This window comes from Tenrec ecaudatus, chromosome 3, assembly GCF_050624435.1.
Source record: "Tenrec ecaudatus isolate mTenEca1 chromosome 3, mTenEca1.hap1, whole genome shotgun sequence".
NCBI classification, from domain to species: domain Eukaryota; kingdom Metazoa; phylum Chordata; class Mammalia; order Afrosoricida; family Tenrecidae; genus Tenrec; species Tenrec ecaudatus.
In genome coordinates this window covers 76702188-76720161 of record NC_134532.1, presented here as the reverse complement: position 1 = coordinate 76720161, position 17974 = coordinate 76702188, and the positions used below count along the sequence as shown (strand labels likewise).

The following is a 17974-nucleotide window of genomic DNA, read 5'->3' as shown; positions in this document are numbered from 1 at the left end:
GCAGCACCTTCGGCGGCGCCCGGAGCCCACCTCCTAGTGCATGCACCCCCTCGCCCGGCGGGTCCCAGGCAGCGACGCGCGATCCAGTCCGTCTAGTTCTGGCCGCCGCCCCAATTCTCCGCAGGAGGCAGGGCACGCGGCAATGATCCCGCAGTCCCCTTTCGAGGCAGGGGGGCCGGGCCTCACGTGAAGCAGCCCCACAGACACGGCTGCCACGGAGTTAACTCGGCGTCAGCACCCTCAGACCACGCCCCCGAACGAGGCGGCTTCCGGGACCTCTCGCGAGAGCTTGCCTGCCGGGACCACCTTCCCCAGCGGCTGCCATTCTCGCCCCGCCCCCGAAGTCCTGACGCGACTTCCTTTAAGGAGCGGGAGCCTTGGACGTGGCGGGGGCCGGACAGCTAGGGGACCGGGCCGAGGTCGCTTTGCTCCGCCCATCCGCCATGCGCCGCCGCAGTCCGCCTCTGGACGGCCCCTCACTGTGGCCCGGGCGTACTGAGAGTGGGGCAGCCGGCGGGAAGGGCGGGCGTAGCCGGGCGGTGGGCCCCGCCCGCGCAGGGGCGTGGCCGGCGCGGTGCGCACGCGCGCGGCCCGCGTGGAGGGCGGTGGCTCCCGGGATGTTGCGCGGCCGGGTGGGCGGGCGCGGCGCGCTCGTTCCGGGTGGCGTAATATCCCCGCTCGTCCGTGTCTCCGCTCCTCCCCCTCAGTTTGGGGCGGGCGGGGAACATGGCTTCGGAGATGGAGTCATCGCTGGAGGCAAGCTTCTCGTCCAGCGGCGTGCTGCCGGGGACCTCAGGGTTTCTGCCTCCGGCCCGTTCCCGTATCTTCAAGATTATCGTGATCGGTGACTCCAATGTGGGCAAGACGTGCCTGACCTTCCGCTTTTGCGCTGGCCGTTTCCCGGACCGCACCGAGGCCACTATCGGGGTGGACTTCCGAGAACGAGCGGTGGAGATAGATGGCGAGCGCATCAAGGTGAGCGGAGGGAGGCCTGCCAGGGAGGAAGCAAGCCCCGGGATGGCAAGGGTCCCAACCCTCCCTTGGCCTCAATCGTTTTTTCTCGTGCCGATGTGGAGGCTGGAGTTGGGGGTCGTCAACATTTGGATATGGCAAACTTAAGACAGTATGCCTAAAAGTTGAGTGTGCATGCGATTTACCTAGGGACTTTGATTTTAAAGAAATGCAGATTCCGATGTATCCAGCTTCTGGGGGATGCAAACACAGCTGGACCGAAGAGCACCCGTTGAGTAACCTGGGTGGAGGGGCTCTCCTCGACCTCAATGGCTGTCTTAAGGTGTTTCCTGTCAGTGGAGTCAGACCGAAAGAAATAGAATGAGAGTTCCCGAACCTGGAAAATCCCTTTACTAACTTAGTGTAATTATTAAGAATTCTTTTGAGCACAGCCCTAGCTCCTGTGGATGTAAACCTCTTGCCTCTGAGGAATGACCTAAGTTGCTGTTCTCTTGCATATAGTTTGAGAAAAGTCCGTTTCTCAGTGGAAACATCTATATGTGATAGCTGTCAAGAGTATAATCTTTGGGCTCCACTTCAGATTCTTATCACAATTTTCCCTCCTTTGAAGTCCATATTGGTGGCTTCTAAGACTGGGGACACCAAGTCATAGTAGAGAAAGTAATAGGCTCAATGGCCAAAGTTGGAATGGTAAGGGTCTCATTGGACAATGAGAATCAAAGAGAGGGTTTCGATGGTGTAAACACACCTAATTATTCCAAGCTACCACTAGCCCCTCAAACACTAGTGAATCCCATACCATAAAGCATATCAGACCCAGGGAATCCAGGACAGATGAACCCCTCAGGACCAGTGGTGAGAGTGGTGATACTGGGAGGGTGGAGGGGAGGTAGGGTAGAAAGAGGAAATGATAACAAGGATTTACATATATCCCCCTCCCTGGGGGACGGACAACAGAAAAGTGGGTGAAGGGACACCTCGGATAGTGCAAGGCATGGCAAAATAATAATTTATAAATTATCAAGGGCTCATGAGGGAGTGGTGGGGAAGGAGGAGAAAAATGAGCTGATACCAAGGGCTCAAGTAGAAAGCAAATGTTTTGATAATGAGGGCAACAAATGTACAAATGTGCTTGACACAATGGATGTATGTATGGATTGTGATAAGAGTTGTACAAGTCCCCAATAAAATGATTTAAAAAAACCCCCAAAACATATCAGCCTCAGGAATTGGCTGGCCTGCTTTATATTTCCCTTCCCTTTCGCTCCCTGGTAGGGTATTCATCTTTATTAGGTGTGCTACTTCTCTCCCACCTGCACCTTTTTAGGCAAGAATGATTTAATTTTTAGCTCTGTAATACCTCTCACCCCCATCAAGAGGTTTTATAGCTAATGGTGGCAAAGGAGAAATGACCAGTTGCTGTGCAGTGTGTGTCAAGCGTAGAACCATGCTCTGTTAGGCCGATTGACTAGAGAAACAAATTTAGGGACACTCATATTTGTATAAAAAAGAGTGTTATATCCAAGATCAATTGTATATTAAGAAAACATCCCAGTCCAGATCACTTCTGTAAGCCCGATGTTAGCCCATACGTCCAATACTAGTCGTAACTCCCTCATCAGACTCGCACAGCCACATGCAATGATGCAAAATGCAGGAAGATCACAGGCTTGTGGGTATAATGTCTTGTGGATCCAATGGCTGTGGATGCATACAGGCTGCCATCAGCTTTGCTCAAAATGGCTCATCTAACAAGAAGGTGAAACAGGTCTCAGCAAGACTCTGTATGGCTTGTCAACAGGAAGGTGAAGACACAGAGAGGAAGTTCCCAGAATCCTCATGAGAAGACCGTGCCCATCAGGCTGTGACCTGATAGGTTAGATTCCACCCCATTCACTCTTAATATCCTCAAGTTGACATGAGATTATGAAACTACAGTATAGCTTTCAGTGGCCAATTTTTGGAAATAGATCACCAGATCTTTCAGCAGCTGGGAATGTTAACCACTTGTACTACCCAGGGGTCCCAAAGGAGAAATAAAACCAACCCTTCTATGGGCCTTTCTGCAGGAAAAACCCAGACAAGTCAGTAACAATTCTTTGGGTGCACTGTATTAAGGAGTTAAGACAATTTTTCTACGTTAAAGAGAAAGAAATAAGAGGTGGGCGGAGGGCAGAGAGGGCGGTAAAAAAAAAAAAGAAAAATAGAAGAGGCTGGAAATTTTTGCACTAGAATTAGGCTAGGCCAGGAAACCTGTGGAGGAGGGGGCAAAATGGGAGGTAGGAGCTTTAGAGGGAGCTTAGATAGAAACAGGTGTTCTTAGTGAAACTGCAGTGGCTTTGGGACCTTATTGACCTGGGTTCAAATGTAAACCTATCGAAAGTATAGGCTTGGTGGGTGGAGGGGCAGCGAGGAAGAGAGGACCCTGGACAAGATGGATCGGCTCAGTGACTGCAACAGTCAGCTCAAATATGGGCATCAAAATGTTCTCAAGGATGAGGATGGTGCAGGACCAGGCAGTGTTTCATTCTGGTATATATCGGGTTGCTATGAGTTGGAACCAACTCCACCACACCTGACAACAATACACATCTTTAGTAGGGTGACCAACGTTGGGGTTGTTCCTCTTTTAAAACTGAAGTTCCACATCCCCCAAACCCCATAGTCTCGTGGAAACCAAGACAGTTGTCCCCCTTCTACCTAAGCAAGCCTCTTAATCTTTCCATCTGTTTTTCCTTCTGAAAACGTGGGACAATGATACCTTCTCTGGCCAGTGTGGGGATTAGATGTGAACATATGGGAAACGCCTGGCACAGAGCTGGTACCTTGGGAAGTTTTTTGCCCGCCTTAGTGGTTAGAGCATTATGGCTCCTCCTTATTGGTACTGTCAGGGCCACCTGCGTGTCTGGAAAAGTAAGCAGTGATGGGCGGAAGGCATACACACACAGCAGAAGGGGAAAGCAATTCCCAATGAGCGGGAACAGGAAGTTTGAAACAAAACAGCATAAAACGACAGAGGTGAAAGGAGTTAAGAGTTTTGTTTCCCCTTTGCTTGCTCCCAAGCTGCCATTTATACACAAAGATGAGTCAGGTGCAGATTGGCTGGTATAAACTTCATGTACCTTGACTGGTAACCAAAAGGTTGGAGGTGTAAGTTCAAGTCCACCCCAGAAGAAAGGCCTGGTGATCTATTTCCAAAGCACCAGACATTGAAAACCCCTGTAGAACACAGTTCTGTATCACTGTGAGTCAAGACGGACTAAATGGAAATGGCTTCTTTTTGATTTTTGTAAGAAAGAAGATGTATCCATTGTACAGAGTTGAGTGCTTAACTACTGGTGTGAGTGCCAACAGGCAGTGGTGATAAGTAAACCAGGGCCACAGGTGTGATGTGTGCGGCAATACAGAATTCTTTCTGTGGTTGAGGGGAGTAAGAGGAAAACTTGATTGGGGATTACTGTCTGTTCCGCCCTCCCCAAATAAAGCATATGTATGTCAGAATCGTTTTACTTAAGTCTCATCACTTGTGTGTTTGTGATGTGCATGGACATGCTATGTTACAAAAGCATGCGCCCCCCCCCCCCCCCCCCCCCCCGCCCCAGGCTCTAGCCTTATCTGTTTTGATGAATGGCTAGGTGGCAGCTGGATTTGGCTTCTGAGATTTTCTGTCTTCTTCCTGAAGCCCTAATCATTAATTTTTGCCCCCATGCAAAAATGGCATCCCTGATCTCTGTTTTCCTTATTGCCACGAGGCAGAGGTCAGACAGGCCTCCACCCTTCATCCTCTAACTATCCTGACCCTGACCACTTCTCCCTTGGTTCTCCTATGCTGGTTCGGTGATCCATTGCAATGGCCACACAGAACCTGCAGACAATACAATACTCACAGTTTTGGGGGTTTCTGAGGAGCACTTCTCTGGAGAAGGGCATCCTGCTTGGTAAACGGAGGGACAGTGAAAAAGAGGAAGGCCCTCAATGGCCTGGATGGACACAGCGGCTGCAACAGTGGCTCAGGAGTGGCAACAATGGGAGGATGGCACAGGACGTACGATGTTGTGTTCGGTGGTACGTAGGGTCACTATCGGTTGGAACTGACTCAGTGGCACCTAACAACAACAACAGCAACAGCATAAGGGAAGTTAACAGGTTACAAGTCAGGGTCAGTAAACAATAAGGATACAGTTAGTTATTGGTCCGTAGCAACACTTCTCCTCAAGCCAGCAGTCAAGTTTCTTACAGGTCCTCAGCCTCTGAGCCACACAGCTCCACGGCCTCTGCCTCTGTGAACCAGAAAGCCAACCTGCTGCTTGTCTCACAGTCTTGGCACTGCTTGTCTGTTCTGTCTCATAGCCTCTTTGCCTCAGTGTCTGGTCTTGGCCTGGTTCATGTGATCTGGCCCATGGTCTGTCTCTGTGCTGCAGCCGCTGTGAGCGATCTGGAGCATGCTCCATTGGTGGCTCTTCTGTGATTGCCGGGGGACTTCTCTGCATTCCCGCCTGCATTTCCCCTCTTCTAGGGGGTGTGTTTTTTGTCTTTCAGCAGACCATACACCCAGGGAAACAAAGGGCTATGATTTGGTTCACACCCTCCAGTCCGGAAGGCCCTGCATCCCCACCCCCACCCCCTAATCCTGCTCATTTGCACACAGAGAGCTCCCTCCAAAGTGGAACCATCACCACAAGAACAGAGGCTAGACGCTACAGTACATCAAAGAGGGGGTGATGGCCGAAGGGACATAATAATGGACTACCTGCCCACCACTCACTGCATTGAGTTGCTCTGAAGGGTTTTTCAGGGCCTGGTTGTTCAGAAGTAGAACACCTCACTTTTCTTCCACATGCCCTCTGGGTAGACTTGAACCTCCAGCCTTTCAGTGAGCCAACCATGTTAATTCTTTGTACTACCTATATGAAAATTTAAAAAAGCCCATCTCCCTGCCATCGAGTCAATGCCGACTTGATGCCGATGCTGACTTGATGTCAACTCATAGGGACTGTAGGGCAGGGTAGAACTGCTGTGGATTCCTCAGACTAACTTTGTTTTTTTAATACATCTTTCTTTGATGTCAGAACAACCTCCAGTAATCAAAAGAAATATAAAGCACCAGCATAAAGCAGTTGTTAATTTTAATATCTACAATTGACATCTTTTTCAAATTTGCAGGAGATATGACTGATTTAGGAAATGTTTCTGGAAGCAGGGTAACTTTTGAGACTGTAACTCTTGACGGGATTCGGAAGCCCTGCCTTGATGCTGAGCCGCCACTGGTGGCTTCCAGTTCTAGCCTACCACGTACCCAGTATACCACCAGGCCTCCAAGTTGTTAGCAGTCATTAAAGGGAAATCATGAGAACCTCTTAGTAAATCAAATATACAGTAGATAATTGCTGAAGACAGTTTGTTATGCAAAAAGAATTATGAAATGGTTCAGGGGAAGTTCAAACCCTACCAGCTGCTCCGTGGGAGGAAATAAGGCTCTCAGCTCCTGTAAAGGTTGACGGCCTGGGAAACCCTGTATTGGGTTGCTCCGAGTCTAAATCAACTCGATGGCAGTGGGTTTGATTTTGCTTTGGGTGGTCCGTGTGTCCACAATGAGTTTTGGTGGCACTGTTGGGTATAAGCATTAGACTGCTGTCCACGTGGTTGGTGGTTCAAACTTGCCCATTGCTCTGCAGGAGAAAGAGGGGCTATCCGCTCCTGTAAGACTTAAAGCCTCAGAATCCACATCTTAGTCCAGATCAACTCAGTGGCAGTGGTGGTGGTACAGTGGCCCTTCAGTCACCCTTTAAGCCTGGAAATGAACTCATCCCGCTGGCCCATTTTCAGCCAACAATAGAGGTCTATTTAGTGAACCAAGAGTTGGTGAGCCCTGCCCAGTGGAATCAACCATTGAGGTCAGAGGGCAGCATTCAGGACAGAGTTGAGAAGGCAGGCAGAGGTAGCAGAGGAGGAGGTTTGGAAGAGGGAAACAGGGAGAAAGTGGAATAAGGATGTCACATTGTGGGGATTGCAGTTCATGACATGAAACAAAATGTGTATGGATTGTTGAGTGGAGAACTTATTTTCTCTGTAAATTTCCCCAATTTATCATAGTAAAGTTTTTTTTTTAATTTTAAGTGTTAGAGACCTAGATGAATGATTTGTTAAGAAATGATAGCATCACATTGGGGTTTGTTTTGTTTAATACAGGTTTCTCTGGTTCCTAGCAGTTCTTTTGACTTGTGTTCTGGTACATGTAGAGTTTTGTGAGGAACTACAATACTCTTCTCCAGAGTGGTTTTACATTTGTACAAACACTGGTGGGAGTTCCAGATTCTCCACATCCTGATCAACACTTGGCATTATTCATCTTTTCTATTCTAGACATTCTGTCCAGTAGAAAGAGGTACCTCATTATGACTTGGGTTTGTGTATCCCTGCTAATGAGGTTGACCATCTTTTCATGTGTGCATTGGTGATTTGCATATCTTCTTTGGAGGAAGTCAGTTCATGTCCTCTACTAGTTCTTAAATTGGATTTTCTTTTTGAGTTGTGTAATTTCTTAAGAATTCTGACCACTAGGCCTTTATCAGCTGTATGATTTGTAATTTTTAATGTTCTATGGGTTGTCCTTTCACTTTCTTGACGTATCCTTTGAGGCACAAACATTTTTAATTTTTAAAATGAATGTCATCTGTCCAGTTTTTCCCCTGGTTGCTTGTACTTTGGGTGTCATATTTAAGAAACTATTGACTAACCCAAGGTCATGAGGATTTACTTCTATGTTTTCTTTGAAGAGTTTAATAGTTTCAACTCTTATATTTCCTACTTTGCTCCATGTTCAGTTAATTTTTGTATATGTGTGAGTTAGGAGGTCCAACTTAATTCCTTGCACGTTGTCTCAGTGCTCTTTGTTGAAATAATAACTGGTTTTTGAGGCCTCATGGAGTTGTCTTGGCATACTTGTAAACAACTAGTCATGGAGGAATGGGCTTCGGTCTGGACTCCAAATTCCATTCCATTCATCAGTATGTCTAACCTGCTAATACCACTCTGTCATTGTCGCTCTGTGGTGCGTTTTGAAATCCACAGTAACAAAATTTTAATTTTAGGTTGAGTCTTGGCATGTTAATTAGTATCAAAATATAAGAAAGTTTAAGGAATTGCATATTGATTCTCTCTGTAGTCAGTGTAAGTAGTATGTGAACGTTTATGTTGAGGAAGCTAAGACCTGGAGGTCTGACTAGTTGGCCCATAGCAGGTGCTGACTATTTGCCGACTTGAGTAATTCTACATGTTAATAAAGGAGTCCTGCTGGCAGAGCTGTTGCATATTGGGCTGCTTACCGCAAGGTCAGCAGTTTGAAACCACCTGCCACTCCCTGTGAGAAAGACGGGTTTCTACTCCCATAAAGAGTGACTGCCTTGGAAACCTCCGGGGACAGTTCTCCTCTGCCCTGTGGTGCCAGTGGGAGTTGCCACTAACTCCACGCCAGTGAGAGAGTTTGAGATGTTGATAGCTGTTAGTTTGCTTTGGTAACACTGGTTTGCTTCTGTCTCTCATTTATGTGACATCGAGTCTTTGGACTGTCTGCCATTAGGTTGTATACATGACAAGGTGGTATAATGATTAATCTTGTGACAGTCCATATGCACAGTTTTTGCACATGACTTATTAACAGAACACAGTTTTTGCACTTGACTTATTAACGGAACCGTTTGTACTTCAAACCCGCTCTCTAATGCTGCCAACCAAGAAAACTCCACAGAACTCAGTTGTAGTGCACTGGATTACCATAATAAGTTGGAATTACTTAATAACAGCAGGTTTAGGTTGGTTTCTGGTTGTTTTTTTCCCCTCACTTGTAATATGACCTGTAGGGGTGCATTGAGGAGTAGAACCTGTGATGGCCTGTGTAACTATTTGTGAAAATATTAAATCATATGTGCAATGAGGAGTATAAGTATTAAATAGTACCGTATGTGTAACTATGAAAATAAGTATTAGATAAACTCATTACCATTGAGTCAATGCTGACTCTTAGTGACCTTATAAGACATGGTAGAACTGCCCCTTTGGGTTTCCGAGACTATGGGAGTAGAAAGCCTCATTATTCTCCTATGGATTTGAACTGCAAACCTTGTCGTTAATGGCCCAAGGTGTAACCACTATGCCATCAGGGCCCCCAAGTATGAAGTAGTATGTGTAAATATGAATATAAACATTACATAGTATATGTAGTGAACAATTGTGGGATGTCATTCAGCGACTTGTCAGATAAATCCATGGCCCCTGGGATTGCAACTGATTAAAGCGCTTAACTGCTCACCAAAAGGTTGATGGGTCAGGCCCACCCAGAGTTACCTCTGAAGAAAGACCTGACTTTCTAGAAAACCCAACCACTGAAAATCCCATGGAACATGGTTCTTCACTGACATACATGGGTTTGCCGTGCGTTGGAATTGATGGTACCAGACGGGTAAGAGAAATTCAGTTAACCATATATTTGAAAAAAAACAAAAACCTAACTTACTGCCATCAAATCAATTCAGACCCTTAGCCACCCTGAGAGGCAGGGTAGAACTTCCCCTGTGGGTTTCTTTACTGGAGTAACTCTTCACTGGAGTAGAAAGCCTTCCTTCCCCCGGAGCCGCTGGTGGTGTAGAACTGCTGAACTTGCAAGGAGGGAGCAGTGGCATGTGTGACCACTGTGCTCCAATGAACCACATAAGGTTTTATTTTCTCTTTTAAAGGAGTGCAAGTTGAAAGGAAATTTGGGGCAGTGGGTTGCTACTACTCAGGGAGTCTCAGAATGAGTGCCCAACTGAAAGAATGTAACCAATGTCACTGAACTGTGCATTAGAAATTAGTGAATCAGTATATATCTGCTCTGTATATTTTCAACAATAGGAATAAAAAGAACTAATTTTTCAAAGCAAATGTGTTTATTCATGTAATAAAAAATAAGACTAGCCCAAACCCACTGCATATGCTAGGTACTGGCGTGTTCCCAGCACTGAGGTGTCTTCATGCCCTTCACCACTGGGCCGTTTACAGTGTTCGAGTGCTCTATGAAAAATCACCCACTGAGCCTTTCAGTTCATGCTTCCAGTCTATTACAGTACAGCCTGGAGTTGTTTCCACTGGGGCCAGTACACTACCATATTTTTCCCTGCAAATAGCACACCTATGTAAATAATGCATACACATATACATGCTGAAATTATGTTTTAGTGGTTTGAGCATAGTATAACATACAAACACCAAACATGTCTCACTATATTTCCAGAAGTGAATTTTGACCTTGAAATTCCCAAATGTTGCTCTTGATCATATTTCTATCATAAAGGTATAAATCCTGGTTGAGAAGTTATGGAACAAGTTTGATAGTAGTCCTCCAGTAATTTGAAAATCAAAACTTGAAATTGCACACTTGCTCTGGGACTGGTTGAGGTGGGGCTTGATAGCTGTGGAGTTCCTGGCCACGGATCTGTGCCCAGCAAGAGCCATGCCCAGGGCTGCGCCCAAGATGGAGCGCGAGAGACATGCCTCCCTTCTGTGTCTATTTTGGGAGGTTCAGATGGCCAACAAGATATATACAGCTGCAACACATCAACCTTACCCACCAGAGTGGCCTCTTGGGCCTCGGGTATGTAGACCCACCCACTGCTTGGGCTGGAGCCAGCCACCTTGGAAAGGGATATGTGATGGTTAAAGATTGTATCAGCTAGACACTCTTGGGTAAGGGTAGGAATGGAGCTCCACCTATCAATTGGCTTTGCAGCCTGATGCCACCTCCTTAGTGTCATAAGCCTTTTTGTCTAAGAGAGAGACCAAGCAGGATCACATCCTCTAGCCCTTTACCCTCTGCCGGAGCTGGATCTTTGATTTCCGTTTGTGTCCCCTGCTGATCCCTGAAACTGTCAGCAGATTACTGAAGATGGATTCATTTAGCCAGCTTTGGACCAATGCATCCACCAGCCTGTGCCCCTTGCTGTTTCTGCTTCATCATCCTGCTTCCTGTTCATCAGCTTCCAGGATTCAGCAGAAGCCTGACTTGAACTAGCCTGGACTTATCTATTTCTACAAGTGTGGAAGCCATTTCTTTTCTTTTTTTTAATTAAAAACAGTTTTATTGCTATTTCTTGTTACACATATAATGTCACTGGTTTTATTTCTCTAGAGAACCCAGCCTAACAGGCTGTTTCTGGAGGAAAAAGTGATTTCTTTCTGCATCAGGGAAAATCGTTTACAGAGCAGGGAACGAAGCCTGCTACTGTAGGAGCAGCTGTAGAACTGGAGGGTGATCTGGTGGGGGCCTGCTGCTGGGAACCACAGCCTCATGTAAAAGACTCCAAGACAAAGACAGCAATAAATCCACTGGGCAAGGGAAAAAACCCCAAATGCTGAAGTCCCCACCATGTTAAAAAATACTGGTGTGGTGCTCTCTGAAAAGAACATACAAAGGCTCACAGTATGAAAAATATCTCATGTGTGTGGTCTTGTTAAGTGCCATAGAGTCAGTTCCGACCCATATTGACCGTATGTGCAACAGAAGGAAACAGTACCCTGTCCCACGCCATTCTCACTACTGTGCTTATACTTGAGCCCATTGTTGTAGCCACTGTGTCTGTCAGCCCGTCTCCCTGGGGGCCTTCCTCTCTGCTGCCCCACTACCCACCATGAATGATGTCCTTCACAGGGACTGGTCTTTCCTGACAACGTGACCAAAGTATGTAAGGTGAAGTCTCACTGTCTTTGCTTTAAGGAGCACGCTGGCCATACTTCTTCTAAGACATACTTGTTTGTCCTTTTGGCAGTCCATACTACTTCAGTATTCTTCGCCAGCACCACAGTTCAAACACTTAAATTCTTTGGTCTTCCTTTTTCAGTGTCCAACTTTCATAAAGCATATGAGATGACTGGAAAATACCATGGCTTGGGTGAGGCACACCTTAGCCCTTAAGTAACCTCCCTGCTTTTCAACACTCTGAATGCATTCTTGTGCAGCAGATTTATCCATTGCCACCCATTGTTTGACATATTAACTGCTGACTCCATGAGCATTGATTATAGATCCAAGCAAGATAAAATTCTTGACAACCTTAATCTTTTCTCCATTTATCGTGCTGTTACCTATTGACCCAGTTTTGAGTATTTCAGTCTTCTTTATATTGAGTTGTAATCCACACTGAAAGCTAAATCCTGATCTTTGTCAGCAAGTGCCTCAAATGTGTATTATATGTATAAAATTAAGTGGTAACTAAATCTACAGGGATTAGATACTTAACATATTTGGTAAATATTGATACATTTTCTCTAACACTTGAAAGACCATTTTATTCAGACAAATTTGATGTACATTGATTTATTGAATGCCAAGTTGAAGAATTGGAGCATGTAGTTCTTGTGCCCGCACTATAACTTCATTGTGAGGTAACTAGGCTAGTGCCAAGGATCCTTGGTGAATCATTGGTAAGTTCGTGGCTGAAGACGGAAAGCTTAGCTGCTTAATGAACCTACCCTGGAAGGAAAGACCAGGTGGCTGGCTCTGGTAACGCAGATAGCCTCAGGGCTGTGTCGGCAGTTCTGTGTCCTATAGGGCCACTGTGAGTCGGAGTCAAACTCAGTGGCACACTACCACAGTGGCGGGTATCAAGTCTGGGTTCTGAAGAGACTTGATGGAAGGGAGTGATCAAAGCCTTTTAAATAAACACTAAAGACCATTTAAAGGCGATTACATTTCTCAACGTGTAATTGGAATGAAATGAAATGTTTTCTTTCCCTTTTCAGATCCAGCTATGGGACACAGCAGGGCAAGAGCGATTCCGAAAGAGCATGGTGCAGCACTACTACCGGAATGTTCACGCCGTAGTCTTTGTGTACGATATGACCAACGTGGCTAGTTTCCATAGCCTGCCCTCTTGGATAGAAGAATGCAAACAACACCTGCTCGCCACTGATATTCCACGGATTCTCGTTGGAAATAAATGTGACTTGAGAAATGCCATTCAGGTACCCACAGACTTGGCACAGAAATTTGCTGACACACACAGTATGCCTTTGTTTGAAACCTCTGCCAAAAACCCCAATGATAACGACCACGTGGAAGCGATATTTATGACCTTGGCTCATAAGCTTAAGAGTCACAAACCATTAATGCTAAGCCAGCCCCCCGATGATGGGGTTATCCTGAAGCCTGAACCAAAGCCTGCAATGACGTGCTGGTGCTAAGTGACAGTCTTCATGGTGCTGTCTCATTTTGACTAAGAAAATATGTCTGAAGTGTTGACAGTGATAAGTCAAAAGATTTGATCCCAACCTAGTGGATCATCCTGGCACCTTACTGTTTTATCATTGTCATGCTTACTTTTGTACTCTGGTATCAACTTAATCAAGTCTGTCACTGTGACAGCACAAGGCACAGTTGGTCTTCAGATGAGGGTGAGGTGAAGCAAAGGTAGGATGAGTCAGCTGCTCTTTCCGCTGAGAGCCTGTGAAGGAAGCTTCGCAGGAGAATGTGATGTGTCTTAAGGGCCAGCAACTGTTCAATCCCCCATTGGTAGGAGTGGAAAATGAATGGGGAATTTAGTACATAATACTGGTCTACCTTTTGATGGAATGTGTTCGCACTGGGATAAAGACTGGCGTTCGCCTCTCCACAAAGTTCTTCATTTTTCAGTTACAGTTTTAATTGCATTGGTATTGGCACAGGTTTGAGCCAAGATTTTAGGACCAGTGGAAGAAGGAGTAGAATGTCTTCTGGTTCTCAGCCCAGAAAGGTGTCTGCTTTAATAGTTCTAGATTTCTCGATGTTTCTAATTAATATCAGTCAGTCAGTTCTATAGAGATCACTTTCTTTTAAAAGAGCCATTTGAATTGTTTTCTTACTAAATCCTATTAAATTAGCCCCCCACTCCCCCCCCCCAAAAAAAGTCAGATTTAAATCAAATGAAGTGATAGAATTTGGTGCTTTATGTTTTGTTTCAGCCTTTTAAAAACAATGAAAAGTGAATTGGAAACCTCGGAAGAGTTGTAACACGGGGGACAGAGGTACATATAGTTCTTGGCTGCCAATAGCAGGCCTATATTTAGCTTCAGGACATTGTGTGTCTGGCATAGGTTCTTTTGCTCTCTCCTGCCTTCACTCCCCATGTCACCTTGATTGATGTACAGTAACGACGAAAGAATGACTTAACAACCTGAGCTTGAATTGTAGCACTAAGGGTATAGCTCCGACTGCTGCGAGTCTGTGTTTCTGCAATAGACTTGTGATAAAGCGCATCCGTTTCAAATTTCCTTAAGATGCGTGCTTACAGCAAGCTGTGTCTCAGGGTGAAAAATAAATATTGGAAAATGTCTATCCCTGTGGAAAGAATATTTCAAAGAGTCTAATCCTGAGTATTTTTCATATGGATTTAAAGTTTTGCACAAAGAAAATAGCAAGCTGCATATGCAGCTGTGTAACATATATGGAATATGAGCCATGAACTTCAGCTGAAGTGTGCATACTCACTGATTCTGGTAGATTGCTGTCCTTGGGAAGTTTCGAGGAAATTAGGTTAAATACATAATCTAGTTGGGGATTTGGTTTAGTCATCCTGGTGGTTCTTTCAGGATAACTGAAGCTTTAAAACCTAATAATTGTATTAATGGAACTAATTTAAAATGATGATGATTTAAAGGAAATCATCTTTGAGTTTCCAACATGAGAAGTTATAGGAAAACAAATTTGGCTCTATGTGATTGTAGGGTGATGAGTCCATTACTCTTAGTCAACTTACTCTTAATCAAATCGACTTTCTCTTTTTAAATTCATGTTCCTTTGTAACTATTTTAATGGGAAACAAAGACCGCTGTCATCATTTTGATGTGATGGTGGTATCTATCCAGTTGTATCTGGTCCTTGTGTTCTAAGGAAGGGGATTCATGTGTTCAAAGACATGTTCTAAAACGGAGGGAGAAAGTTTACAAATGCTTCAGGCACATTTTTGTTTTTCAGTACTTCCATTAATGGTTTAAGAAACAATTATTTAACTTTAGTTCTTTTTATAAGAAATTAGTGGCAAGTATACCTTCTAGTTCTGTGATAGGACTTATATTTTCACCCTATTTATTAATCTTAAAAGATTTGTATCCCATTTGTAACAATTTGTTCTAATTTTTTTGTATGTATCCTTACGTTAAGATAAAAATAACATCTGTCAATAAAGCTTCTAGATATTTTTCCAAAATATTTATAAAATGCTTCATTGACTGTTGAGACATCACTTTCAGAATGGCGACTATCTAGAAACGAATCATTAACTTCCAAGCACAAGTCATACGTTGGGTAAACTATAAATTTCTTGTACTTGTGCTCATCAGTTGACCTCAGGTATATTTTGGAGAAGTGGTAAATCGAGAGTACCAAAAGAAAGAAATAAGGAAATAAATGCAGGTATCTATTAATGACTTTACTTTATGGAAAGCTTATTATTTCTTCATAAAACCCCAACTCAAATAAATTTGTTATGAAATAATCTCACTGTAACATCACCTCCCCCTCCCTGCCCCTGAGGATGTAGTTCAATAAACTAACTTTGCCATAAAACATTGTGTTTTATTTCTTGGTTATTGAGGTGAGTATAAAATAACTAATCTCTCCCGCCCCCCGCCTTTTCTGGGTTTCCTTTCCACCATGATTCAATGCGAAGAATGGACTAAGGGGAAGGTATTTAATGTGACGCCTCAAGCTCCAGGTACCTTGGGCCAGACTTGACTGTTCGTTTCTCTTGTTGTCTTACCTGGGAATAAAACAACAAAATTAACCTCATGGCACTTCATTTTTTGCTTTGTGCATCTGGGCCTAAAGAACAGTTCAGGAAAAACAAGCAGCCGAAAACAATCCTCATGATAAAACTTTGCTGCTTAGGCAGTTTCTTAATACCTTAGTGTGAAGGGCAGCTGCAACAAGCGTGATTGGCAGCGGTTTCAAAGTAAAATAGTTTAGTGGGATAAATGATAGGAAATTATATTTTTAAAAAGGTGGAGACAGGGTGTGGCATAGGATGGTAAGCTTTAGATCAGGGGTCCTCAAACTACAGCCCGCGGGCTACATGCAGCCCTCCATTTGTCCGGCCCACCAGGTGTTTTTGCCCCGTTTGGTTTTTTACATCAAAATAAGATATGTGCAGTGTGCATAGGAATTTGTTCATAGTTTTCTTTGTAGTCCGGCCCTCCAACGGATTGTGGACAGTGAACTGGCCCCCTGTTTAAAAAGTTTGAGGACCCCTGCTTTAGTACTGATTCGGGCCCTTTATGAGAGTATATATTTTGGCTTTTGGGCCGCCTCGGCTAATTCTGCTCCTTGTGGTGAATTTATTTCACAGCTAAGTTACTACTCTCCTGTTCAAACACAAAATTACATTATTCATGAAAAGTTGTTTTCTTGATTGGTGATTAAAATTATGGGAGAGAGCAGGGGAATGTGCTAGAACTTGTGTGTCAGGGACTAATTCATTTCTTTTGTTGGATTAACAATAATTTATAAATTGTATGAAATATCCTGTACCTTCAATATCTTTCCAATTGTGTTAGGCTAGGGAACTACATCGATGAATAGGATTGTGATTTGAACTGAACCAAAAATAGGAAAACAGGAATTCTGCAATATAATGTGAACGTCATCAAAGAAGCATATAGGAAGGACAGTAGCTTGGAATGGAGTGGCCTTTGGGCTTGGATGCAAGGGAATTGTCCTTCAGTGCCATTGAGTTGGTTCCACGTGCAAATGAATGCTGCCTAGTTCTGCACCATTCTCGTAGCTTTTACTGTGTTCAAGTTCATTGTTGCAGCCACTGTGTCAGTCCATCACACTGAGGGTCATCTTTTTTGCACCCAAGGACTTTATCCTTCCTGATAACATATCCAAAGTTTATGAGACAGAGTTGCTGTGTTAGTCTGGGTTGACTAGAGAAACAAATTCATAGAGACACTTGTATATACGAAAGAGGTTTTTATACAAGAGCAATTGAATATTGAGAAAACACCCCAGCCCAGTCCAGATCAAGTTCATAAGTCCAATATTAGCCCATATGTCCGATACCAATGTATAAATTCCTCTTCAGACTCACGAAACACATGTAATTACGCCAAAATGCAGGAAGATCACAGGCCAGTTTTTGGAAAGTCTTGTGGATTCAGTAGCAGTAGAAGCATCTCAGCACTGGCAGGGGTCTCCATGTGGCTCCTCCAGCTCAGGGCACTAGCATAGCTCCATGTGTCTTGCCAGCTGCAATGTCTCGCAGAGAGTGAGTGGGTGCCCTTCCTCAAGCGAACTATTTATCTCCTTAGCACCTCCAAATGAGGTCATCAAGCTGTGACCTGATTGACAGACAAAACTCCACCCCTTTACTCTTAATCCTCTCAAATTGACAACAGATTGTATAACTACACAGTCGCCACCCTCTTTTCTAAGGCACATTCTGGTTGTATTTCTTCCAAGACCAATTTGCCCATACTTCCTGGCACTCTGTTCAGTAATCTTTGTGAACACTGTACTTCTTCCTTATTCAGTGTCCAGCTTTCCCAGGCATATGAGGTGAATGCAGATATCATGGCTTAGGTCAGGTCTACTTAATCCTAACTGCTACCAAACCAGGACTCACTGCCATTGAGTAAATTCTGACTTTGAATAACTCTTTGGGTTTCCAAGGCTGTAAATTTAATATATATATATATATATATATAATTTATATATATAATCATTTTATTGGGAGCTCATACAGCACTTATCACCATCTATCTATCCATTGTGTCAAGCACATTTGTTGCCATCATCATTTTCTTCCTACTTGAAGCCCTTGGTATCAGCTCATTTTCCCCCCTTCCCCACCCTCTCTCCCTCATGAACCCTTGATAATTTAGGAATTATATATATTTTTCATGTCTTCCATTGACTGATGTCTCTCCTCACCCACTTTTTCTGTTGCCCATGCCCCTGGGAGGGGGTTATATATAGATCATTGTGATCAGTTCCCCT

The 17974-nt window shown here is 44.3% G+C and overlaps 1 protein-coding gene across 1 annotated transcript; it reads left to right on the top strand.

The window, feature by feature from the left end:
- The first annotated feature begins 619 nt into the window (after nucleotides 1-619).
- On the top strand, nucleotides 620-15544 carry RAB33B (RAB33B, member RAS oncogene family). Its single transcript, XM_075543769.1, has 2 exons — nucleotides 620-975; nucleotides 12745-15544. The coding sequence occupies exons 1-2, from the start codon at nucleotides 727-729 to the stop codon at nucleotides 13183-13185; spliced, it is 690 nt and encodes a 229-aa protein (XP_075399884.1). The 5' UTR covers nucleotides 620-726; the 3' UTR covers nucleotides 13186-15544.
- The last annotated feature ends 2430 nt before the right edge of the window (nucleotides 15545-17974 follow it).

Excerpts from the sequence above, each read along its gene's own strand:
- RAB33B (XM_075543769.1), top strand. The coding sequence starts at position 727 with ATGGCTTCGGAGATGGAGTCATCGCTGGAGGCAAGCTTCTCGTCCAGC. Across the intron at positions 976-12,744 it reads TAGATGGCGAGCGCATCAAG|ATCCAGCTATGGGACACAGC; the intron begins GTGAGCGGAGGG and ends TTCCCTTTTCAG.